Source organism: Akanthomyces muscarius, chromosome 5, assembly GCF_028009165.1.
Source record: "Akanthomyces muscarius strain Ve6 chromosome 5, whole genome shotgun sequence".
Lineage (NCBI taxonomy): Eukaryota > Fungi > Ascomycota > Sordariomycetes > Hypocreales > Cordycipitaceae > Akanthomyces > Akanthomyces muscarius.
Window position 1 is genome coordinate 3,144,727 of NC_079245.1, and position 24,533 is coordinate 3,169,259.

At 54.8% G+C, this 24,533-nt stretch overlaps 8 protein-coding genes across 8 annotated transcripts; 5 read left to right on the forward strand and 3 right to left on the reverse strand.

The window, feature by feature from the left end:
• Positions 1–366: 366 nt before the first annotated feature.
• On the forward strand, positions 367–1,688 carry LMH87_010379 (uncharacterized protein; the record flags this gene model as incomplete). The annotated part of the gene is made up of 2 exons (XM_056197532.1): positions 367–1,114; positions 1,174–1,688. The coding sequence occupies 2 exons, from the start codon at positions 367–369 to the stop codon at positions 1,686–1,688; spliced, it is 1,263 nt and encodes a 420-aa protein (XP_056054571.1).
• Positions 1,689–3,801: 2,113 nt separating this feature from the next.
• LMH87_010380 (uncharacterized protein) lies at positions 3,802–4,138 on the forward strand (the record flags this gene model as incomplete). The annotated part of the gene is made up of 2 exons (XM_056197533.1): positions 3,802–4,036; positions 4,116–4,138. The coding sequence occupies 2 exons, from the start codon at positions 3,802–3,804 to the stop codon at positions 4,136–4,138; spliced, it is 258 nt and encodes an 85-aa protein (XP_056054572.1).
• A 1,016-nt stretch (positions 4,139–5,154) lies between these two features.
• LMH87_010381 (uncharacterized protein) lies at positions 5,155–6,690 on the forward strand (the record flags this gene model as incomplete). Its single annotated transcript, XM_056197534.1, has 1 exon — positions 5,155–6,690. The coding sequence occupies one exon, from the start codon at positions 5,155–5,157 to the stop codon at positions 6,688–6,690; it is 1,536 nt and encodes a 511-aa protein (XP_056054573.1).
• Positions 6,691–7,145: 455 nt separating this feature from the next.
• Positions 7,146–7,496, reverse strand: LMH87_010382 (uncharacterized protein; the record flags this gene model as incomplete). The annotated part of the gene is made up of 2 exons (XM_056197535.1): positions 7,146–7,226; positions 7,296–7,496. 2 exons carry the CDS (start codon positions 7,494–7,496, stop codon positions 7,146–7,148), a joined length of 282 nt encoding a protein of 93 aa, XP_056054574.1.
• Positions 7,497–8,082: 586 nt separating this feature from the next.
• Positions 8,083–11,326, reverse strand: LMH87_010383 (uncharacterized protein; the record flags this gene model as incomplete). Its single annotated transcript, XM_056197537.1, has 2 exons — positions 8,083–8,144; positions 8,197–11,326. The coding sequence occupies 2 exons, from the start codon at positions 11,324–11,326 to the stop codon at positions 8,083–8,085; spliced, it is 3,192 nt and encodes a 1,063-aa protein (XP_056054575.1).
• A 2,650-nt stretch (positions 11,327–13,976) lies between these two features.
• LMH87_010384 (uncharacterized protein) lies at positions 13,977–15,143 on the reverse strand (the record flags this gene model as incomplete). Its single annotated transcript, XM_056197538.1, has 3 exons — positions 13,977–14,090; positions 14,172–14,812; positions 14,903–15,143. 3 exons carry the CDS (start codon positions 15,141–15,143, stop codon positions 13,977–13,979), a joined length of 996 nt encoding a protein of 331 aa, XP_056054576.1.
• A 512-nt stretch (positions 15,144–15,655) lies between these two features.
• LMH87_010385 (uncharacterized protein) lies at positions 15,656–16,488 on the forward strand (the record flags this gene model as incomplete). Its single annotated transcript, XM_056197539.1, has 4 exons — positions 15,656–15,675; positions 15,816–16,043; positions 16,164–16,296; positions 16,354–16,488. The coding sequence occupies 4 exons, from the start codon at positions 15,656–15,658 to the stop codon at positions 16,486–16,488; spliced, it is 516 nt and encodes a 171-aa protein (XP_056054577.1).
• A 1,415-nt stretch (positions 16,489–17,903) lies between these two features.
• On the forward strand, positions 17,904–19,338 carry LMH87_010386 (uncharacterized protein; the record flags this gene model as incomplete). Its single annotated transcript, XM_056197540.1, has 2 exons — positions 17,904–18,096; positions 18,161–19,338. 2 exons carry the CDS (start codon positions 17,904–17,906, stop codon positions 19,336–19,338), a joined length of 1,371 nt encoding a protein of 456 aa, XP_056054578.1.
• Positions 19,339–24,533: the final 5,195 nt, after the last annotated feature.

A 24,533-nucleotide genomic window follows, 5' to 3' on the forward strand; every position in this document is an offset into this window, starting at 1 on the left:
CGAGCTATGATGACGAAACGGGGATGGCAACGGGAGCTCTTGTGGTGGTGCAGCTAATAAATTTGCTTACTGATAGTGATGGCTGCCGGCGCGTTTCCGAACATCTTCCGGCGCCTGCCCTGCTCACTGTGGCGCCACTTTGATACGCTGCAACCACCAGCCGCAGCACTCGGCGCGCTGCAGCTGCAGTGGTTGAGTGGCCCCGGTGGGCATCCTGTCGCTCACTGAATACTTCATCCAACCAACTCGCTGAAGGCTCCCGAGAATTGAAACGGAGAGTTCTTCATAATTCTCTCATAAATTATGCTACATACTATCGGTTTCATTAACTTGTAGAGAGCGCCGCGCGGGCTTCGACGGTCCATCATGGATAACTTGTATTCGGACGAGTTGCGCTTTGAGCCAGACGTCGCCATCAAGAACGAGTTGGCCACGGCCTCACCGCGCGCCGCCTCCTCTACACCCATTCCATCTACAGAGACGGCGGACGCGACACCCTCTTCTGCGCGCGCGTCGCCGCCCAAGAAAAAGGGCACGGCCGCCAGTGTCAAAAAGGCTCCCAAGCGGCCCAAGTCGACGCTGTCCGGCAGGCCCAAAAAGCAGAAGTCTGGCGGCGGCGCCGACGACGGTTCCGCCGCCGATGACGACTCGGACAACGGGCCCTACTGCCTGTGCCGCGGGCCCGACGACCACCGCTGGATGATTTGCTGCGAGGGATGCGATGATTGGTTCCATGGCGAGTGTATCAACCTGAGCAAGGAGGTCGGGGAGAATCTCATCGAAAAGTTCATCTGTCCGCGCTGCACCACCAAGCAGTTCCGGTCCATCTACAAGAAGAGCTGCAGCATGGGCGCCTGCAAAAAGGCCGCGCGCCTCGGCCAGTCGCCGCCGAGCTACTTTTGCTCCAATGAGCACGCGCAGGCCTGGTGGGAGCGCCTGGTCGGCAGGCTGCCCAAGACGGGCAGGGGAGGCAGCAGCTTGACGGACCAGCTCTCCCAAGACGAGTTCATGGCGCTGCTGTCTAGCGGACTGGCGACTGTGGACGAGCATGGAAACTGGACCATGACCGCGTCGCCCTTTGCCGCCGCCGCCGCCGAGAAGGGGATAACCAATGGTACGTCTTGTTTTCTGCTTCTGCACTTCGATCCGCCATCTAACAATCGCAAACCGCAGACGAAAGCAAAGACTCCATCCTCAGCGAAGAGGAGAGGGGCTACGTCGAGCAGGCCGCCACCACGCGGCGGCAGCTCGAGGCCGAGACGCTGCTCTGCCACAAGATGCTCAAGCTGATCGAGCTGGCCCAGGAGCGCCGGCGCGCCGCCATCGCCGCGGGCCGCCTCGGCGACGACATGTGCGGCTACGACCAGCGCCTCGACACCATCTCGGCGCGCGACGCCTTTGCCGCCTACGCGCGGTCCCCCGAGGGCCAGGCGGCCCTCTCCGCGCACCGCCTCGACGACCCGCTCGGCGACGGCGACGCCGTCCGCGGCATGTGCGAGCGCAAGCGCTGCAAGACGCACAGCGGCTGGCAAAAGGCCCTCGCGCTCGGCATCCGCCACCAGATCCGCGAGATGGCCGCCCAGTCCGAGGTCGAGGAGGCCGAGGAGCGCATCGTCCGCGAGGCGGCGGCGGAGCGCTGGCGCAGGAAGCAGTCGGAGAAGAACTGGGTTGAGGTGATTGACGAATGAGAACACAGAACGACCGTTCTGAGTAAAAAAGGGAAAGGGGCGGAGGGCGATCGGGTGTATGGCTTTTGCTTCGAGGCGGGATCGGCACGGCGTTTATGGGATGGTCTATTTTCATGTATATGGGCATAAGTTAGACTCAAACACACAACACTGTGCCATGAGCTTCGCTTTGGCCAGAGCTTACTTTGGCAACACTGTCGACAAAACCAATGGCAGTTGATGCGACAGGATGAAAGCCGCAGGGGCCTTTAGCAATGTCTACCACTCCAGCAAATACTTTTATTTCAGTGCACCATTTTTAAAACTACTTGAGAAAGCGTAGAATCTCTTGTCCTCTGTTGCGGTGGTCAGCTTGTCTTGGAGCTCTCTCATGAGACTTGCCACCCTCCTTCTTCAGGATTAAGCCTCGATATTCTGGGAACGCAAGGCAGGCTTCCTCATATGCCTTGCTGCATGTTTTGGACTCGAGGGAGTTCTCCGAGTGTCCGGTGTCGTCGTCGCGGCCCAGGGGCGCTTCGGTCGCTGCGTCATTGCTTGGAAAACCCTGTGTCACTGACAAGGCCCCATCATTTTCGACGTTTCATGCTTTCGACAAAGCGTCATCGTTTTCGAAGTCATTCCCTTCAAAAGAAGTATCATCGTCGACTATTTTGTCTGATTCAGAGGCGGCATCATCGCTAGACACTACCGGCAGCTCGTCTTTGCCGACAGCGGTCAAGTCGAGAGAAGATTGTTCGTCTGGAGGTGATTCATTGATAGAGCCGGTTGCGTAAGGGCAGATTTCCAGACTCTGGTCACATCTTGTTCTGCTATTGGTGAGTAATCCTTCTTCCGTGGACTTAGTACCCACGTTATCGCTATGCTAGGAGAGTTTTCAGGTACATGCGGCGCATCGATCGCTGCCCGTCCTACAGCGTCTTCAGGTTCATGACAAAGCCGGCAGAAGGGATCTTTTTCTTTGCTCCAAAACCGCTCTAGTTTTAATCCCATGTCTGCCTTTGGAAAAATCGAGTTTTGATTTGTGCTCGTGAATGAGTAAAGATCTGTCCGATGAAGAGAGAAGAGTGGCTTCGGTTTGAGCAGTAGTAGCCCGAATAATATGCATCAAAACAGGCTGCTTGCAACCCTTAACTCCAGCACTCTCTTCCGTCTCTTAAACGCATACTGTGAGTTTGATTGCCAGGTAATGGTGTGCAGGTCGGCGCCAATGGAAGAGATCATCTAGCCGCCGGGTCGCACATTGTGCTGCAGGCCGCGCCGCGACGGCTGTACCTGCGTCAGCGAAACCATCGTTTGCCATCTTCAAGCCGTAAGATTTGAAGTGAATTTATCCCTGGAAACTAGCCCAGCCAATATCCAAAGTAGATGGCCACGCCTGATCTCTCTGCTTGTTTCATGGCCCGAGTGCGGAGGGCAGGGATGCGAATCGAGGCTGTATCTGAGTTCTGTTTACATCATCTGCCTGGATTCATACGCAATTTCATCATGCATGTCACTCGTTGCCATCATGCGTTGCAACTATTGCGTAACAATGCAGCTTGCCGTTGCGAAATCTGTTTTGCCCGGATTCGAAGCGGTCGTTGCAAGACAGGCAAGCGCGAGACAAGTTTACTTGTTTAGGAACCCATCTTGTGAGACTCTGGCGGCTGAGTGACACAGAGCAGTCACCATCGTAGACGCCTACCGAACTTGCAACTTCAAATTCAAAGCTGCCACTCATAGACAGAAGGGCACAACAGGGCTCGACAAACGTTGCGACCACAAAATTCAGTTTCTTCAGGCAGCATATCTCATATTCAGTGGCTTTAAATTTGGCCTGGGCCTCGGGCGAATCAGCCAGCGCCGTTGGGGTTTTCCCCCACAGCCGTGTCGTCGATGCGCCCGCAGGCCAACGGTGGTCGGCGGCTTCTGGCCGGAGAGCATCGCTTCTCCTAGCTGAAAGCACTGTGATCTCGTACATGTCCTAAATAAGTTTGACACAGACGTCCCGGATCAAAGGCATCGAAAGACGGGATTCATCCGCACATCGTGGGGAGGGACTCACAACGCAGACTGGCGGCCGCTGCCCATCGCCAACCGCCAGGCTTGAGGCTGCAGGGCCAACGCAGCACCGATGCGTCTCTTCGACATTCCAAACGAGCTACGCGCCGCCATCTTTGGCCTGGTGCTTGCACTGCCGCAGCCAATCTACATCTACCAGGAGCTGGGTGCAACAGGCGTAGAAGCCTTCATCACGAAAAAGCCGCTGCGGTGGTTGGCGCTGCTGGCCACCAGCAAGGCAGTGCAGGACGAGGCCGCGGCCGTCTTGTTCGGCGCCAACCACTTTCATATGATGGATGCCGCTGGCAGTCAGTCCAACGTGCTCCTCCATTTTCTCGACACCATTGGCCCAAGGAACGCGGCCAGACTAAAGCATATACGCATCAGCTTTCCCCCGGCGGTCAAAGTGACCGCTGGTCGTCGCCCGGTCGCCATCAGCAATCAGGGCAAAATCACCATTAGCCTTCTTCGAACAAGATGCACTAGCTTGACAACCTTGGAGGTCCTTTTGCAGCGGACAACTTTTAACGAGATCGTGCCTTTTACGCAGGCGCTCATACAGGAGGCGCTGCTACTAGCTCAGGTGGAGTTTGCGAGCATATGCTGTTTGAATAGGATAATCGCAAAGCTGCATTGGGCAGTGAGTCTGGAAACGGCAGAATTTATGAAGGAATTGGGCTGGGTAGTCGCAAAGAGCCCTTGATGGAAACGTTGCAGGGTTACTGAAATGCGTCAGTGTTCTGGTCGTCCTGTGGATGCTAAATAGAATGACCAACATGTTGGGGGAAAAGGAAGCATTACAAGAATTTATGCAAATGAACAAGAAGGAGGGCTATTCGTGTCTCTTATCAGTAATTAGCTTGGAGATTCGGCAACTATGCTGCCTTTGCTTTTACACCACCAGCGCTCAATCTCCTCACCAACGAGTTAGCCACCATGGAGAGATTCAATCCATTTCTCACCAAGCTTACTTTCGAGGACAGAAAGAGTCACATCTACGGCCCCAATAGCCAACTCTTACAAACTGCCCTCATGTAAGCCGAGAAACTCCCCCACGCGAAGAGTCATCGGGGAACCAACCAACCTGGGCAGCTTCCGGGGTACAAGTGGATAGCGGCAATCTACAGTGGCAAGGCTTGTACCTCGAAAGCGCATCACCGCCCGCAATGATGGGCAGCCAAAAAAAAAAAGTTCAACCCCCACCATGGAAGAAAAAAAGTGATTATCAAGCAAGCCAGAGCTCTCTCTGGTGACTTCCATCTACAAACCACGGCCGCCGCCTAGGATATAATACGAAATTCTTCCCAAAGGCAGGCTTGACTTTACTTCCTTTCTCTGCTCTTGACGGCCTATTTGACCCCTCTTCATCTGTTCATTAGCGTCTTTGTTTTCTTCATCAAGCTCCTCCCACGAGCCAACCTCCAAAATGCCTTCCGACACACCTGAGCAGCAGCCGCCTCATCCCGACGAGGACCTCGACGTTCTCGCCGCCGACGACGCCGCCGAGGAAATCGAAGAAGTCGACCATGACAACGACATGGCCATGGACTCGGGCGACGAGGACGAGGAGCTCACCCTCGTCAACGACGCCATTGCCTATTTCGACGAGCCGCAGGACTCGCTCTTCACCATTGCGCAGCACCCCGTCCACCCGTCCCTCGTCGCCCTCGGCGGCTCCGCGGGCGCGCACGACGACGCCCCCGGCGCCGGCTGGGTCGTCGACACCTCGGCCGCGCAGAGCCGGCCCGTCCTCCCCGCGAGCTTCGCCTCGGACCCGTCCGCCGCCGCCGCCGCCGACCGCCCGCCGCCCACGGCCCTCGCCAGCCTCTACGCGCTCGAGGGCCACACCGACTCCATCAACTCGCTCTGCTGGACGCTGCCCGCTGGCGAGGTGCTCGTCAGCGGCGGCCTCGACGGCCGCCTGCGCGCGTGGAGGGCCGACGCCAAGCCGTCTTCTGGTCTCACCATGACGCCGCTCGGCGAGACGCAAGAGGTCGAAGAGGTCAACTGGCTCGCCGCCTGCCCGTCGCCCGCGCACCCCAACACGGTCGCGCTCGGCGCCAACGACGGCTCCGTCTGGGTCTACACCATCGATCCGTCCGACGCCAGCAACGCGCTGCAGATTGTGCAGTCGTACTTTTTGCACACGGCCGCCTGCACCGCCGGCACATGGACGCCCGACGGGCGCCTGCTGGCGACCGTCTCCGAGGACGGCACCCTCTACGTCTGGGACGTCTGGGGCGAGGCCGCCGCGCGCGGCAGCGTCGACAGCAACGGCCAGACGGCCGTGGCCATGTCCCCCGAGGACCAGCGCTTCGAGGTCGAGGGCGGTCTCTACTCGGTCGCCATCGACCCCAAGGCCACCTTTGTCGCCGTTGGCGGCGCTGGTGGTGCCATCAAGATTGTCTCCCTCCCGCGTCTCGGCGGTGCCCCCACGACACAGCAGGGTAAGAAGAGCGGCGGCGGCGGCGGCGGCGCAGATGCCACGACAGGCGGCCAGATCCTCGCCTCGCTACACACACAGTCCGACGGCGTCGAGACGCTCGCCGTGACGCTCGCGCAGACGACGCCCGCCACGGTGCTGCTGGCCGCGGGCTCCGTCGACGGCTCCATCTGCGTGTACGACGCGACGCGGCGCTTCGCCGTGCGCCGCCATATTGTCGGCGCCCACGAGGAGCATTCCGTCGTCAAGGTCGAGTTTGTGAAAAACTCGTGGACCCTCACCTCGTGCGGCATGGACGGCGTCGTCCGCCGCTGGGACCTGCGCGGGAGCGCCGTCGGCGTCGGCGCCCAGGCCACGGGCGGCCCGGCCGCGCCCCACGACGGCGGCCTCATCAAGGAGTGGAAGGGCCACCGCGGCGACGGCGAGGGCGGCGGCGTCCTGGGCTTCGTGCAGGGCGAGACGGGCGAGAGGGTCGTTACGGCGGGCGATGACGGCGTCTCCTTGGTCTTTGAGGCGTAAAAGGATGCATCGGATTCCCTGTGATGTCGGGAAATGAGTACATGAATTGAAGACGAAAAAGTCTATATAAAGGTGGTTTGGTCCTTAGGTTTTGTTTCAGGGTTTTATTTAATGGTTTTAGATGTGAAGCAAATCACACAAACTTGCATGAATGAATGGAAAATATAATCCAAATTCCTATTTGTAAGAACAAGTACGAAGATCCTGCAAGTGTACATGTCAAATTCACATTTAGGAAGCATTGAGATCCTGTTGTAGATGGAAGTATACTCAGTGCGGACGAAACAATAGGGCGCATGGCAGGCACATTTCTTCACGTCACAGAGCATAAAAGGGGGACAATAAATCGGGGTCCAGGACCCTGTAACAGAAAATGCATTCTATCGCGTATCCGGCTCTCTCTCAAAAAAGAGCCCGATTCGCCATGTCAAGTCGTGCATTGCTAGCCATCCTTGTCATGTGGAAGCCGGGCCGGCCGAGATCTTCCAGCGAACAAAAATCATAGCAACAAAACAAATGTGCTTCTGGACCGCTGTCTAGGCACGGGGGTATCTAAAATTAGTCGTAGCTCATTAGGAATGAGCAAGACATAGCCTTCTGCTCACGTTAATAGTAACCAGAAAAGTCAATTGTGTTTCGTCTCTCGCTCGTAAGCGAGTGCTGTTCCGGTTGTTGCCCAAGCGGTCGTGGTTCCACGAAATGTTGAGTGTCTCGCCACGTAGATGATACGCAGCGTAAGAAAAGAGAACAGGAGCCTTCCCAAGTACGCCAGCCGTAGTGTTGAACGCCGTCCATATGAAGAGCATTTCGTCGTGGTTGTCAGTCGCCCGTGACAACTCTTTGCCTTCTTTCCCGAGAAGATGAAACAAAGACGCCTTTTTGCCAGTTGCCAAGTGAGATGTTGTATATTTGGTCTCGCTTAACAAACAAAAAAGTTTGAAGGATAAACAGAAAAGCAAAATGAGAACCCAGTAAGAAATCAATATCCGACGGTATATTTTTCCCAGTTCATAAACCTTGTTGAAGAGTTTCGAAGAAGTGATGTTAAATCCAAAAGTCGCGCGCAGGTAGTAGAAAAACAAAGAAAAAACAAGGAAACATGTACAGGGGAGTGAAACGAGATTACCGCGGCAGTTTGCCTGCCGGGCACTCGTTTCCCTTCCATGCCACACGGCCCTGGCTGGACAGAGTATGCTGCATTCTTACGCAAGCAGCACACCCTGCCCAACATCAAACCATGTTAGACTGATGTACTAAAACACACAGCATGTGTCTTGCAGTCATGTCCGATGAGGGTTGTGCGAGCATGTGTCTTTATTCAGCATGCCGCTTCAGTCCCTATAGCACAACTCGGAACTTTTCTATATTCAAATGCAGAAAACATCGCAATGCTTAGTTGCCTGTGGTGTCCTCGACAGGCGGGCAAGTGCAGAACAGGTTGGTGTCGCCGTACTCTGTAAACTTGGTCAGTGTCTTGTATCAATCAGCTTGGACTGCGTAACGTACTGTCGTCAACACGGGTAACCGTGGGCCAGAACTTCTTCTCGGTGAGGTAAGGCAGGGGGTAGGCGGCCTTCTCGCGGCTGTACGGGCGCTCCCACTTGCCGTTGTCGCCGAGCAGCAGGTCGATCTGGGTGTGGGGAGAGTTCTTGAGGACGTTGCCCTCACGGGGCTGCTTGCCTTCCTCAACCTCGCGAATCTCCTGGCGAATGCTGATGAGAGCATTGATGAAGCGGTCTAGCTCTTCCTTGCTCTCAGACTCAGTGGGCTCAATCATCAGGGTGTTAGGCACAGGCCAGCTCATAGTAGGAGCGTGGAAGCCGTAATCCTGAAGGCGCTTAGCAATGTCGATAGCCTCGACGCCAGCAGTCTTGGAGAAGCCACGCGCATCAATGATGAACTCGTGAGCACAGCGGCCGTTCTCGTTGGTATAGAGAATGGGGTAGTGCTCCTTGAGGCGGGTGAGAATGTAGTTGGCGTTGAGGAGAGCCAGGGTAGTAGCCTTGCGAAGACCGGCATCACCCATGGTGGAGATGTAGGCCCAGCTGATGGGAACAATGCTGGCGCTACCGAAGCTAGCGCTGGAGACGGGAGTCTGGTTGTTCTGGTGAGGCAGGTAAGGCTCAAGGATGTCCTTGACGCAGATGGGGCCAATACCAGGGCCACCACCACCGTGGGGAATGCAGAAGGTCTTGTGGAGGTTAAGATGGCAGACATCGGCACCGAGAGCACCAGGTGAGGTGAGGCCAATCTGGGCGTTCATGTTGGCACCGTCCATGTAGACGAGGCCGCCGTGCTCGTGAACAATGTCGCAAGCCTTGCGAACCTCGGGCTCAAAGACACCATAGGTGGAGGGGTAGGTGATCATGATGGCAGCGAGCTCCTTCTCGTGCTTCTTGGCCTTGGCCTGGAGATCGGCAATATCGAGGTTACCAGTGGCGGTGTCGCACTTGACAGGAACAACACGTAGACCGGCCATGGCAGCGGAGGCAGGGTTGGTACCGTGAGCAGATGTGGGAATCAGGCAGATATCACGCTTGCCACCATTGTGCTCCTCGTGATACTTGGCAATGGCACGGAGACCAGCGAACTCACCCTGGGCACCCGAGTTGGGCTGCAGGGATGTGGCGTCCATGCCGGTGAGGGCGGCGAGCTGGGCAGCGGTGGCGGCAAAGAGCTTCTGGTAACCCTTGACACCGCTGATGGGCGCGTGAGGGTGGATGTTGGAGGATGACTCGGTGCCAATCAGCTCCATCTGTGTAGTGCCGTTAAGCTTCATGGTGCAGGAGCCGAGAGGGATCATGGAGTGAACCAGGGACAGATCCTTGGACTGGAGGTGATGCATGTAGCGGAGCATCTCAGTCTCGGAGTGGTGGGTGTTGAAGACGGGGTGAGTCAGGAACTTAGACTCTCGGCGGACAGCGTCAGGGAGGCTCTTGATGATCTCCTCCGAGGAGATCTTGTAGCCCTCGGTCCAGTACTTGTTGGCAACATCAACGTAGGCGTTGGTGTGGTTCTTGGAGGACACGTCACGGAAGGACTGAACAATGCGGACAAAGTTCTTGAGGGTGAAAGTTGTAGGTACGGCGAGGACAACCTCGTTGGAGGACCAGGCCTTGCCGCTGCTGATGCCGCGGTCGTTGAGCTCACGGCGAAGAGCGCGGCAGACAATCGGGTCCTTGAAGGAGATGGTGACGGTGTCGGAGAGGACACGTCCCTCAGGGTCGGCAGAGGAGGTGATGACGTTGAGTCCATAGTGCTGAGCAGCAGCCTGGATCATGCGGGCGTGACGGAGGTTGGTGACAGCCATCTCGCGGAGCTGGCCGGGGCCGTGGTAGATAGCGTACATGGCAGACATGTTGGCGAGAAGGGCCTGGGCAGTGCAGACGTTGGAGGTGGCCTTTTCACGGCGAATGTGCTGCTCGCGAGTCTGGAGAGCGAGACGCAGGGCGCGGCGGCCGTTGCGGTCCTTGGAGACACCAATAATGCGGCCAGGGAGACGACGCTTGCTGGATTCCTGAGCAGCCATGAAGGCGGCGTGAGGGCCGCCGAAGCCCAGAGGAACACCCCATCGCTGAGAGTTACCGAAAGCAACGTCAGCACCCCATTCACCGGGAGGGGTGAGGAGAGTCAGGTTGGAAAGATCAGTTGCGGCAGAGAGAAGAGTGCCTTGAGCGTGAGCAACGTCAGCGAGCTCACGGTAGTTCTGGACGCCACCGTGGGTGTCGGGGTACTGGACCATGACACCGACGAGGTCGTCACCGAGAGCCTTGATCTTGTCATGGGCGTCAGAAGCCGAGAGGTCCATGACCTCGAGCTTGATTCCGAATCCCTCGGCACGACCTGCCATGACGCGAACGGTGGCATCGTGGAGAAGGTCAGAGACAACGTAGGTCTTGTTAGGGCGCTTGGAGCGCGCAGTAGGGAGAGAGTTCCAGGACATGGTCATGGCCTCGGCGGCAGCGGTACCCTCGTCGAGTAGCGAGGCGTTGGCGACGGGCAGCCCAGTCAGGTCCGAGATCATGGTCTGGAAGTTGAGGAGGGACTGGAGACGGCCCTGGGAGATTTCAGCCTGGTAGGGAGTGTAGCTGGTGTACCAGGCGGGGTTCTCGAGCAGGTTGCGCTTGATGACGGTGGGAATCTCGACGGGGTAGTAACCACCGCCATTCATCCAGGTCTTGACCTCGTTCTGGGCGCTCATGTTCTTGAAGACATTGGCGACGCCAGACTCGCTCAGCTTCTTGGGCTGAATGGTCTTCTTGGGAGGCAGGAGGATGTCCTTGGGGATAACCTGGGAGATGAAGGTGTCGAGAGAGTCGGCGCCGACAGTCTTGAGCATGGCGTCAACGTCAGAGTCGCGGGGACCGATGTGACGAGCGACAAAGTCCATCCAGGGCTGAGGGTTCTCAGCCTGGGCATCCTTCATCTCCAGGTAGGCCGGGTCGCGCTGGAGCGACTCGAGAGCGGCGTGTGATCTCCTGTGGCCATCAACCTCGGGCTGAGGAGTCTGTGAGAGCTGGCGAGGCGTGGTGGCGGAAGCTACGCCGCGACGGGCGACGAGCGGCACCGATCTGGTCGCCAGAGACAGGGAATGCTTGAGGGAAGCACCCCGGGCGATGGCAAGTCTAGAAGCCATTTTTATGAAGCCAAGAGAGCAATTCTGGCTTCAATTGGCAAATGTGTGTTGTCGGAGAGGGAGGGGAGGAGGGGAGAATGGGCGCGTTTGGTGGTGGTGGCGTCTCAGACTTTTTCTTCAGCCGAGCGCAGCCGAACCAAGAGGCAAACGAAGCTTTGTCGATCGCGTGCGTCACCAAGCAGGACGGCCCAGAATCACCGACAAAAAATAATTGAAGCACCGGTGATATGAGGTACACGATGCTATACAAAGAATGCTTGATGGAGTAGAGAAGAAAAGAAGAAAGAATGGTTGTACAGAAAAAGAGAAAGCCGGGTGTAGGGCACGGCCGGGCAGGTGGCAGGTGGTGACAGCCTTGGTGGCTGCAGAGCGCGCAGTACGTACTACTTCGCTACCGTGATGTAGGACGCATGTATCTATTACCCAACTAGATTCGCACAAGTAACTCGCAAGTCATGACAAGCCAATAAATGACCCAAGAATATCCACCAAGGGCGGGTTATCGCAGCAGAGTGGGCGCCGTCGAGACGTGGAGGGTACATGGAGGGTACATGATCTGCTGCCATCACGTACAAGGAATTGATAAAACATTGCTCCCGCACTTTGTATCAGAGAGCGAAAAACCAGCAGCTGGGGCGGACGATATCGGGGGCCACCGTGCCGACGCTGGGCGAGTCGCCGGATTCCAGGTTTCCCATTCGTCGGGCCTCGTTTTCTGTCGCCAGTAGGCAGAGGCTCTGAGCGGAGGCCCGCCACCTTTAAAGTTAGCAGACCGGTTCCCCATAACGCTCCCACATAAAATGGGGTTTTCGCAGCAGCCAGGCCTCGAGCTAGCGACTTTTGGGTGTCGTCGTGGAGGCCAGCGCCAGTTGTCGTGTGTCAAGGAATCCAGAGATGGTTGCACCTTTGCAGCAACTAAATAAGAACAGGCGCATGACCAAACCTCGAGTTGGCTGCAAGGACTCTGTACAGCGCCTGCATGCAGGACCATGTACTCGTTGGTGCCCTGCGGGTTGGGTCTGCTCGGTGAAGCTCTGTCTCTTCTCAAACCTCTGAGCATTTCGCACCATCATCATGCCATGCCGCTCAAGTAATCGCCCATATCTCGCTCCCCATAACCCCGCTGCAACGTGCGGTCCCCCTGTAAATCCTTGCCCAAGCGCCCTGCAGGCCACAGGTCTTCCTGCAGCAGCTCCAGCGCCGTCAGCACCTAAAACCCCCTGTATCGTACCACTGCAGCTCCCGTGACAGCACATCTTGCCATCCTTCAGGCGCTGATCTGGTGCTGTTCCCGGCCACCCACAAGCTCCGCCCCGCCCGCCACCAGCGCGGCAAGGCCACTTGCACTTGCCAGCCAAAAAAAAAAATTAGAGCTCCGCGCCCTCTGCACACAACCAAACAGCCAGTCACAGGTGGCCACCAACTACCTACCTAGGTACCTACAAGTCTCTGCCGCGCTGCATTCGACTCCAATTTTTGCCCCCCAAATCCGACGTCTACATTTTAGCCTTTACGTAACCTGTCCAGTTGCATCATACCGCCGATTTTTTTTATTTTATTTTTTTTACCTCTACCAAAACCACACCATATACGCCGCAAAAATGTTTGGAGGATGTGAGTGCGACCGCACCCCGCTTGCCCGGCCAGGCTATTTTTACTCTCCTTGGTGATGAATCCGTGTGGCTAACCGGTGATGCTCGCGCGCTACAGTTGCTCCCCCTCAGCAGTCTGCCGAGGAGATTCGCGCCCTCGAGGCCGAAGCTACCTTTACTGTCCAGCAGGTCGCTGCCACGGCCTTGATGCTGTACCTCTGTACGTGAAGCTTTTCCTTGTCACTGATGACATTGTTGCGATGGCTTATTTGCTGACTTGATGGCAGCTCCCTTTGCCATTGATATGGTGAGCCGCATCTTCTAAAATCGCCTCCCCCAGCGCGGGTGGCGCATCCTCGAACACGACCACGGCGGTTCCCTGCGTTGAAGAAAAAACGGGCTATGCCGCCGACGAATCGAGAATCAATTAATCAATCAATCTTGCGACATGAAAATTATGTCGTTGTAATTTAATGCAATGGAGCGTCGACGCGACTGATACCAAACTCTGCGCAAAACAGCCAGGGGCACGCATCTGTACAATAGGGGCAAGGCGGGAAAACGTTTTCCATGTAACTGGGCATAGACAAAATACCACGAATCTGTACAATTTCAACTCCAAATTCTCAGCCGCCTTGAAGAAAATACAGACCCGGCTCAATTTGCACGTGAATCTCGAGATCTGCGACGCAGCAGATACGGCTTCTTCCGGCAGCTATTTTTATCAGCCAGCTTTCATAGGGGAGACCACCGCTCGTCCGCAGGCAAAGGCCGTAAAATCCTGCTGCCGAGCTCGGACAAGCATCTCGATGATTACGGCATTCAAAGTAGATGACTGGTGCATGACAGAAAATGAATCATATCGAGCCACGACCGGGAACTGAAAACCAGATACCGCAATCCAATGCATTTCTGTACATGATCTAACCCATTCTTCATACGCAATACAAGGCAGTCATAAATTAGAAGAAAATAAACAGAACCCTCATGACGCCCCATACCATAATCGCTGCATACCCCTGCAGCATAACCAAAAGCTCTATCTTCTCTCCCACCCTCTATTTCGTTCGCATGTTCGAGCTCCGGCTCTCCTCCCAGTCTGCAAAATCAGCACTCAACGACTCTACCTCCTTCTTCAAATGGTTCAGCTGCTTCTCGTAATCTTGCATAATCTATACAGCATGTTAGCACGTTTAACAACCCAGACAAGCTGCATTAGAGCTCCCGCTTTCCATGAATAAGTATAAACGTACCCTCTTGGCTTTGTTCTGCGTCTCCTCGTCCAGCTCGCCGCCCTCGGCCACCGGCTTGCCCATTTCCTTGTTCAGCCTGTCCGAGTAGCCGCGCAGCACAATCAAGCGGCTCCAGAGCTCCTCCTCGCGCGCGCCCACAGCCGGGTCCTGCACCTCGCGCTCCAGCTTCTGCAGGCGGCGGTTGAGGTCGTCCTCGTCGCCGCTGAGCGCGTACCCGCGGTTGCGCAGGATCTGCACGCGCGCCGCCAGCGCCAGGCACCGCTCGTGGATGGCCGCCTGCCGCCGCCGCGCCGCCAGCGCCCGCACCTCGGTCGCCAGCTCGTGCCGCTGCAGCAGCGCGTCCAGCCCGCCGTTGATCTGGTGCAGCCGCGTGTTGAACTCGGAGATGGCCCGCTTCTGCGTCTTGAGCCGGTCCGCCACGCCCGTGTAGCCCGAGCACAGCACGGGCATGAACTCGGGCCCGGGCTTGTTCTGCAGCGCCTCCTCCCACTCGCGCGGGTCCTCGTGCGGTTGCGGCTTGTAGAAGGGAATGTGCGACTCGTCCACCTTGTTGTAAAAGTAGTGCTTGAATACGCAGCTGGGGTTCGCCGGATCCCACTTCTCTGTCACGAGCTTCATTTGTTCGAGGATCGGTTTTTGATCTGCAGTTACTCCTGTTAGCTCAACTATTTTCTTTCTCGAATATCCAAAGACAGGTTAGATAGCTTCGGCAGAAGCTAGGGCCCGCGTACGAGGAGTTTCCTTGCCCGGCTGCCACAGCGAGCTGGACAGTTGAGCCTGTGATTGCGACAGCGCCGGCATCTGCTGCGACTGTTGAGATGGCGACATCATGCTATTGCCGAGTCCAGTTCCTTGCTGCGTGCCTCCTAGCGTTTGGCCAAAGGGACCGCTGTTCTGTTGTGTGGTCGATGTCTGTTGCGTAGGCTGCTGGCCCCAGACGCTGCCGGTCTTGGGCTGGCCAAAGAGCGACATGGTGAAAGATTTTTATGACGGTATAGCCTCGGGAGTGCAATTAAGTATCGTCGGTTTCCGGCTCGATGTCATGTGTCGTGCCTCCGAAGCTTTGATGAAGAAACCTGCTCCTGCGCGAGGTGGTCGTCGTAAGGGAAAACAACAACACAGGGTTCCGCGCAACGATGCGCATTCACCAGTGAATGCAATCCGCGGTTCGAGCAATGATTCAGATGCGCAACGGCGCAAAATTTCGCCGTGGGGTGTTTGTTGTCGAGCTTGCTGTATTTAAAGGCTGCTTTCTTCAGCCGGTAGGTAGAGCGATAGCGCGTCAAGGTCGCCCAAAAACGTGAGCTTCTGGTCTCTCGCCTTTTTTTGCGCTAAGCTCCCACCAGCCAATCACAGCTCGCCAATTCTGACCTCCATCAACCCGCCATCCTGCCCATCATCTGCGCCCATTGCCTCGCATTACCAAGCCTCCCATTTCCGAAGAAGCGCATACAACCGTTGGATTCAGCAGCAAAACGGACAAGATGTCGACTCGCAGGCCCCAGTACGTTCATTTCCTGTGCCCATTGGCCGTGCAAAGCGCAATTGATGCGCGCCAAAGCAGTCATCCTGCAGTCCTCAAATTTCCGAGGTCAAAAATTAGTAAAGCCAACTGACAGCTGACCCGTCATCGCTTTCTGGCAGATTCAACCAGCAGGTCCTCATCGACGCGACCCCTCTCCCCGATGATATCCCTGCGGTCAAGGAGATTGGTGCCAGCTCGGCCCCTCTCCTGTCGGCATCCTTCTTCATCGGCGCCCGATGCCGCGACTACAACGACGACTACATGCAGTGCAAGACTGAGAACCCTGGCCGCGGCGAGTTTGACTGCATGAAGGAGGGTCGCCGCGTCACCCGCTGCGCCCAGAGCGTGTACGTATACGATAACTTGAATTGGCATTAAAATAGAGAGCGCGAGCTACAAGCAGGGCCTCTATGCATCGCCAGGTCAACACTTCGAATACAAGACGACAACTAACGACGAGATAATAGTATCAAGGACATCAACACCCACTGTCTGGCCGAGTTCCGCAAGCACTGGGAGTGCCTCGACGACCGCAACCACCAGCTATGGCAGTGCCGCCCTGCGGAGTGGAAGCTCAACAAGTGCGTCTTTGACAACTTGGTACGTTGCCTCGCCGTCCTCCGGGTCTCTATCGTATATCTAACACGTTCATTGCAGAAACTGGAAAAGAAGATTCCCGACCAGCCCTCCAACGTCGTCCCCGTCGAGCTCCGCCCCAAGCAAATCTTTGCCGACTTCCCGGTTGGACCAGGCGAGGGCAAGCCCTTCGTCACCGGCCAGTCTAAGCAATAAAGAATTAAAATACTACTTGTCTTTTGTTGTTGCCTCAGGCTGGGTTGTGGAACTATGTACATTTTACTCGCTAGGTTGTCGAGATGAATCAAACTATATCATCAATTCCTGCATGCGGCTTATGGCCGGTGTTGCCTTGGCCGTATACACGGTGGCTTTTCACTGCTTTTTCCTAAGCTTTTTCCTAAGTGCTTGGGGTACTATTCTAGTCTCCATTTCCCCAATTTACCCAATGTGTTTCTGCCAGTCTCTCTAAATGTATCGAATATCGGAGGCGAATGGACGGTATATGGTACAGGGTAGGCCCAGGCACAAGACAATCAGCATGACTTGCCAGCATCCTCAGATGATGCGAGATCCTACGGCGAGGGAATCAATCGCTTCAGTAAATCCATAGCGTTGTCGATCTGTCGTTGTCTCGGAAACATGTCTGGTATGGGAGCTGTCATGGCTGACAGACGCGGTACTCTCATCACGTGTTCGAGATGTGATGCAGCGCTACAGCCGAGTGCGAGCCGCATATACCATACTCAAGTAGCATGCTTGTGTACGATACTGATCGCACGGTGGCGAATCGTTTAGGTCTACAGATACCGTCGAGATAAACTCGCTTGTCGACAGATAGGTGACGCGGTGGCGGCATAGGCAAGAGGCCGATGCCTCATGGTCCCGACTCGAATACAGAACTAGATTCGGCGACGCCACAACCCCAACTCAGGGGGGTGCATGACACAGAAACAATAATTTCACCGCAGAGGGAGAATGAAATGCATGACACGACACGTTCGACTGAGTGAGGCCCTTACCCGCGTTGTGACACTGAACACGTCACGTCTCACCAAGCCTGGCAAGCCGCGTCCGGAATTTATCGTTGTTCAAAACGAGCAGTTCCCAGAGGAATAAAAAAAAAGTACTTCTGCCAACATCTCAAACAGGCGAAGGCATGAGAAGCAAAAAGAAAGCACAATGCGTGATCTGGGAATCGAACCCAGGGCTCCCCGACGTTGCGGATGGCAACGGAGAATTTTACCACTAAACCAATCACGCTGGTCTTATCTGATGAACGCAGGACCGAACTGTATCGACATTTACGCACACATGACGGAGACTTAATCACAAGAGTGGTCGATACAGTTCTCGTACACGATAATGGCAGAGTAATGGCCAAATGAGAGGTAAATCTCCGCTAGGCTAGCTCTTGTCAGATGGAAAGTCGTCGTAGAGGCCTAGAACTTTGATATGACGATGTGGCATTTTGAAGGCTTGCACCAGCAGTGCCACCGCCATGTTCAGAAAGGAAAGGAACCAAATATTTGAAATTTTCTTCTAGAAGGGGAAACTTGTAGCAATCAACACGGAAGAGAGCAACACAGAGGAAACCTGTTATGATTCCGTATCCTTTTCTAAACCTCGCTATGGAGAACAGAGAGAGTCCCGACATCGAACTCGGGCAGCTGATGTGCAAGATGGCCAGTCGAGAGGCAGAGAGCTTCTTCCAAAAGAGCATGATGAAACATGTGCAGCATTTTCCCGAAGCGCTCAATGCCCGTGGTCTCGCCTCCAACGTGATCGATAGTGTGTATGCATGGCATTCGGCTGGAGAGGGAAGTAAGTATCAGGCCTCGCCCCGTTCAGGCTGCGTCTGGAGAAAAGCTAACGCATCGCCAACCAGGGAGCCTCAAGGGTCTTCCCACCGATTATCTCTCGCTGTTCAAGGTGCTGCAGACCATCTTCTCCGCCAAGTTCTGCAGCAAGTTCGAAAAGCGCTGTCTCGAGTTTGACATCTTGGTGGAGCGCGAGCACGCGAGCCCTGTCCACCTCGTGAACCGCAGCCTCGCGTCCAGGCTGGTCATTTCCAGCGCCATGATCTCGGAGCACACTGCCGAGTACTGGGTCAGGCTGCTGTGCACGGCCGTGGCCAGCCACTGCTTCCGACAGGCGGCAGCGCAGTTTGGCGACTTGATCGACCCGCGGACCATGCGGACCCGAGACGTCAAGGCCGTCTTGAGCGGCCGTACAAACAAATACGATGAAAAGTATACAAAAAGGGGCAGTCGCTTCACGCAGCTCACTCTACAAGGGCCCGATCTGGTCACTGCCTGGAAAAGTTCCCACAAGACAGCAGGGCTGGAGAGAATGGCCCCTCGGCATGATGCGATGCCATCTCAGTCATGCAACTCTCCCGTCTACTACGGAACAGCGGCCCATCTCAACGAACTGCAGGATGACTACATCGAACTAGTTTCGCTTCCCTTCCGTGGTCTTTCCGGTCAGGACCCAGTCTACGGAGTCATACCCTACCATGCGCACATCAACGCCGCGCCCACCACCCTCGCACCATTTCGCAGCTTCCTGTCCAGCGTGTTCCGCGCAGAGGTCATTGACAAGATGCCGTCGCGGAATCGAGATCACACCTGGAAGTCGGGAGACGAGGAGTACGAGAGCGTCATGCTCTTCCAGTTTCGCCCTCGGCCGCCTCCATCGACGGGCTACAGCTCGTACACTATCCCAGAAAACATGAGAGCGGCGTGGAGATATGTTGCCAGAACGGTCGTGTGTCTGAAGACGCCACCGCCGCTCTGCTGGAGGATGTTTTCAGACATTCACGGACAGCCAAGGGGCACCGACTGGCCATTCATCATCTACGAGTTGGAAGATGCAGAGAGGGTCCGCGCTCTGCAGCCTCTGACGGAGGCATCGCTCTGGCACAGCGTCTGGTGCGGCGAGGGCGTCTGCGAGCTCAACAGCAGCCACAGGGAGTCGTTTGCAATCAAGTACGACATCGGGACCGACAGGAAAGAAGAAGGAGAAACAAGAAAACTGAAGGGGCTATTGAAAAGGCTGCTCTAAGACCTGAAGAGCTAGGAAAGGGACACAGCATTACAAAAACACATGATAAGTAAAAAGGAGCAAAAATGGCTATCAAGGAGAAAAACAAAATGGTAATAATAATAGTAATAATACTCTAGTAGTAATAAGAAGGAAAGAAAAAGAAATACAATCAACTAGGAACAAATAAACGACGGTGTTGACAGAAGTCCATCTCTACTCGTATCGTCGGTCTGCCATACCAGCATCCTCAATGGCACAAATTACGCTCCGAAGGGCTCTCTCGCGGATGCAATCCCGCCGACATCTTTCTTGCCAGGGCCTTTCAAAAATGTCTGTGGTTCTGATGAGATCTCCAGCTTGCCCCCGGCTCGTCTCATCTTTACCTCTCAATTTAAAGAAGAAGAAAGAATCCACGCACCAGGCCCGCTCGCAATCGCAAGCACAAGTAGACGTCGGACCATGTTCCATCTATATATCGCGCGCATGGATCATCTCCCCTTGTTTCCAGCTCATAATCTCCTATGCCCCCCCACCCTAGACCTTCCAGATCTGGGAGGTGATGCGGCATGATGAAGATTAGCAAAGGGCCACCCTGTTTCAAGTTCTTCACTGTCCCGACCCAGTGTGGCTTGCTGTGGCGGGCGTTGTGCGATTAATTGTCAATTAAGGCTGATACTTGAAACTTGCGCACATTTTCTCCTCTCATTATTTTCGCGTGGAGTCATGGGTCGTTTTTGTGTGAATGATGTTCTGCGAGGTATCGTGGCACGAGACCTCAGGTGCACGACGCACAGCTCACCGAGCGACATTTTTTTTCTTACAATGTGGTTCTACATAAAGGCAGCCGACGTGTATTGCATTAAACTGCCACAGCTTTGAGCTGCTCCAAGTGTCATCGCATTAAACTGCCACAGCTTTGAGCTGCTCCAAGTGTCATCGCATTTTGGATCTGCAGTGGCTTTCTGTTCGTAGTACAATCGTTTCCCAGGCCGCTGTCATGCCCGAGGGGGGTGTCCGTGAGTTCTCTGAGACATCTGCAGAGATATATTGGCTTTTCAATATTGCTCGATTGGCTTAACCCCCCATGTTCTTTGCAAGAAACAGCCGCAGTGGCAGAGGCACTGCTTAAATGGCTCGTCTTGCGGTGCTCTTCACACCGAATAAGCGATCGAGGTTTTACCAGGCCCTGGGTACATGACATTGTCAGAAACTCCATCTCATGGGTCCTCTTAGTGAGTCAAGTCATACAGTCTGGCCCTGTCATGAATCCAGGACCATGCTGCTCGCCGGGAAATATGATGGGTCCCGTGGCAGGCGGATTGACGGACTTTGTCATCCTTGCTTCTGAGACATGAAGATATTCCATCCAGTACGGGCAAGAGTAATCATTGTGCCTATGTAACGAGCAAAAGTTCGCATATATGCCGTGTCATTCACAGAAAGATTCGTGTGTACTGTTTCTTATAGCTGCATAGCCAATTGCCAAGTTTCAATATGTCAGTCGTTCAGCTGCACATATGCATAACAGCTCAAAGTAATGTGCTGTCCATACACAAGGAGATATGACATGCAGACGCAGAGAATCTTGTATGCAGTCTTTTAGCAAACAGACGTGGTCGTACGACTTGTTGGAGAAGTGATTGGCGCGGCTAGCATTCTAGACCTCGACATGACCATGGTGTCCGCAATATGATTTCAATTCTCCAGTCCGGCAATTTGAATCCGAAGCCAGGAAGTCTTGACAAGGACCAAAGAGTGCAGATAATTTACAAGCAACAAGCGAGGTGCCGCCTCTCCGCCAAACTGGCGTGAGATTGGGTCAGGGGCGGGTTTCTTCTCGGTGGGGGGTACACGCATCTGCAGTCTCACGGCCGGGGCCCCCGGCCCATGAGCATGTTCGTCGTTGGCCGTAATTTGCGCCCAGGGTCTGTCTGGTCACCGCCCCTGGTGGGAGGCCGACCAGACTTGCAAGTGGTCAGGAAAGTGCGGCAGTGGTTAATGTTGACCTCGCAATTGCCCATCGTTCTGCAGTCTCATGCTCGTCTATTGACACAGAGGCTTAGAGGACGACGTTGATAGCATGGGATCGGAGGAAATGAGAGCGGTTCGGCTATAGAAGTCGTCTTTACTGGCAAGGCTGTAATTACAGATAATTGTGATTTTAGTATTCGTAAGCCGTGGTGCATGATATGCGGATGGTCGGCTCAGGGACCGCTCGACTCGGAGTAGCAGTGCCGGCACCGCACAACCATGAAGAAGCAACCATGAAATCCGGTGAGAACTGTAGTCCCCTGAAGGGTTCGCTTCCATGCTAGTGCCTTCCATCACGAAAAGCTACGGTGACGATTCCTGATTAGGCCACCGGGCCCTATTCATATGCTTGATCGAGGCAGACACGAAGCTAGCAACACTACACAGCCTCGCCGGTCTATTGCTTATTAGCTTGGGGGCTGTATTAGCTTTGGTGCCAAGCTGTGCTAAAGAACCGGCCAGCGCCTCTTTCGTACTGTCCGAGGCCTGATGGTAGCAGAAGGGCCAAGCGTTGCCAAGGAAGCCAAAATTTGCCATTTCCAAAAGGCGCTTTTTCGCCAAGTCGCCGTAATAATATCGACTGAAAGGCAAAATCTAGGCCCTCGCAGGCGCAAATTGATGGAATTCGACTCAAAATGGGGAAAATAGTGTGGGGTATGAGAGGTCTCAGCGAGGTGCAAACTGGATGATTTCGTCTGGTCGGTAGGCCAGGACGTTGTGGGCGGAGAGCCACGGACCCGACGGGCGGACCTGACTCTAGGTTCGTGTAGAGCAAGGCTATGCGAGATGCAAATGTTACCTGAATACGAGAACAGGCTATCTGCCCCAGCTTTTGGTATGTTGTGTAGCTTCCGTCGCGGTATCGAGATTGACGTGTGAGTACAGAAGAGAGTCGGCCATGTGCACGCGACTGTTGTCAATTGAGCAGGCGTGGAACGTGATGCAGAAGCAATTGACACGGCGCTTTCACTTGGCACTGGCAGAGACAGACAGGGCTTTACTGGGCATTCCCGCTGGTTGTTGTGCATAGCGATGCGCTGGAACGCGGGTACGGGTTACTATGGTAAACGGGTCGGCTGCTTGGTGCGCCGAACTCGTAATTGACCACTAGCGCGAAAAGCTTGCTGTAAAACAAGAGTCAATAATATTGGCACATTTCTGCACAGGCTGCGACCAAAGATTCCAGGAGAAAGAAAAGACATGAATCAATAGTTTGCTCTGATGTTTCTCGTCCGGAAAAGGAGGTGAAGAAGAAGCGATGGTTGTCGTGGTACCACCGATTGGCTCATCCGCAGCGCGTTGCGATAGATCCAGCGCCGGGTTTCCCAAACCCGGGAATTCCTAAACACAATGGCAGAAGCAAAAAGAAAAAGAAAAAAAGAAAAAAAGGAAGAAAGCAGAATCGTCTGTGCATGGCGATGAAGAAGCTCAGCTCCGCTTTGTATCGGGCTGGTCGGTGCTCTTGTGTGAGTTTGGGTGTCAAGCTGTGCTCTGTCAAGGCTATGAGCAGGGTGGGGAGCACAGAGCACGATAATTACGACGAGGATCAAAAAAAGCACGCAGAAATTTTCATTTACCCGTGGCTCTGATGAAAGAGAAGCAGGAAATAAACAAGAAGGCGACGATCATCACCGGAAAACGGCACTTGGAAATGGACGCAGGCAAACAGGAAAAAGGCGGAGATGAGGCGGCGGCCGAGACAGGCAAATGAGGATCGGTCGGTCGCCACCACCAGCATAGTAATTAATCAAGTGTGTCGCGAGCAAAATGTTACTCTGCTGCAGCAGCAGCAGTCAGCCAGTCAGTCAAGGTCGGATGTGGTGCCTGTGCAAGGTGACTTTGTTGCAGCGCGAGATGAGAAGGGGTAAATCTGGATAGCAGCCCAGGCCCAATCTGGACTAGAGCTGTTTCAGGGATCAGAGGAAATAAAAAGAAATCAGGGCGGGCTTGATCTAGTAAAGAACCAGTAAGCCTATTTTTTGCAAGCCAAAGAACGAGTGCACCAGCTACATTGGAATACGCTCCACAGGCGGCTACACTGGTGGCTCTGCCTTTACTCTCTCGGTGGGCTCTCCAGTGACCTACTGGAAACCTCTCCCTCTTGAGGTTCTTGAGGCTGCTGCAGCGGTGACATCCCTGTTGGCAATCGGCACGCCACAGGGGCTCTGGGTGGGCATCGTGCAGTGGGTTCTGATGGGCAGATGCGCAGGACAGAAACTCCATGATCATTCATGCGAAAAGAAAAAAGGTTAATATCCCTCCTGCCTGGTACTAGGTAGCTATCCGGCAAGCTAGCTCTCAATAAGCAGCTCAGTAAAATAAAAATAAAAACAGCGCAAAAAAAAAATCCACTGCAGGCCGGGTCGTTTCACGCCTCGTCCGTTTGGGATAAAACAAAGTTTGGTACGCGCGCTGGCCTGGCAAGGCCTGGCATTGATACAGTCGCTCCCCCGGATGATGTCTGAAACGGTGCCTGGCCATCATCGCAATGCGGCTTTTTTCTGTCTTCTTCTCTCTCCTGCCGGCTCATGATGATCATTTTAGCCCTATCATGCACCCGCCAGATTGGGCTGAGAAACAGCAGGGCCAACAACCCGTTTCAAATCCTTTACCCTGCACCACGTTTGGTGTTTCTGGTGTTGCTCGGCCAGCTCGCCGAGTATTTAAGCGTAATTGAAGGGAGCAGCGGAAACTTCATCTGAATAAAACAGTGGCCGGTCTAGACCATTGCGCCTTTTTTTCCTGGTCGTGAGTCCAACTCGAGCGTTGCTGGTACACTTTCGAGGGCATGGAGTTGTGATACCTGTCGCTGTTTGGCCATTACCATACCATGCGAGTCAGGTGGAGGTGTAATCGAAGGAAGAGAATGGTCCGCGTGCCCATGCATGTTTTGCGATGCAGCTGCGGAATATTCGCCTATCCACGTTGCATCCACGATCTTAGACATGGCGTTTTGTCTTTGCTGCAAACTGGCGTCCATGTTCGCTTGGGGGGGGTCATTATTCTGGAGCCTCCAGAGCCTCGTGCCCTGGAGAGTCACGAGCTTACTGGTACAAGTACCGAACTCGTGGCGGACGGGTTTAATGAGGCGGGGGAGGAAACGACTAGTATCTAGCGACGGGATGAAAATGGGTAAATTCATTTCACTTGATTCGTAGGGGCTCACATTAATGCGTGATTGA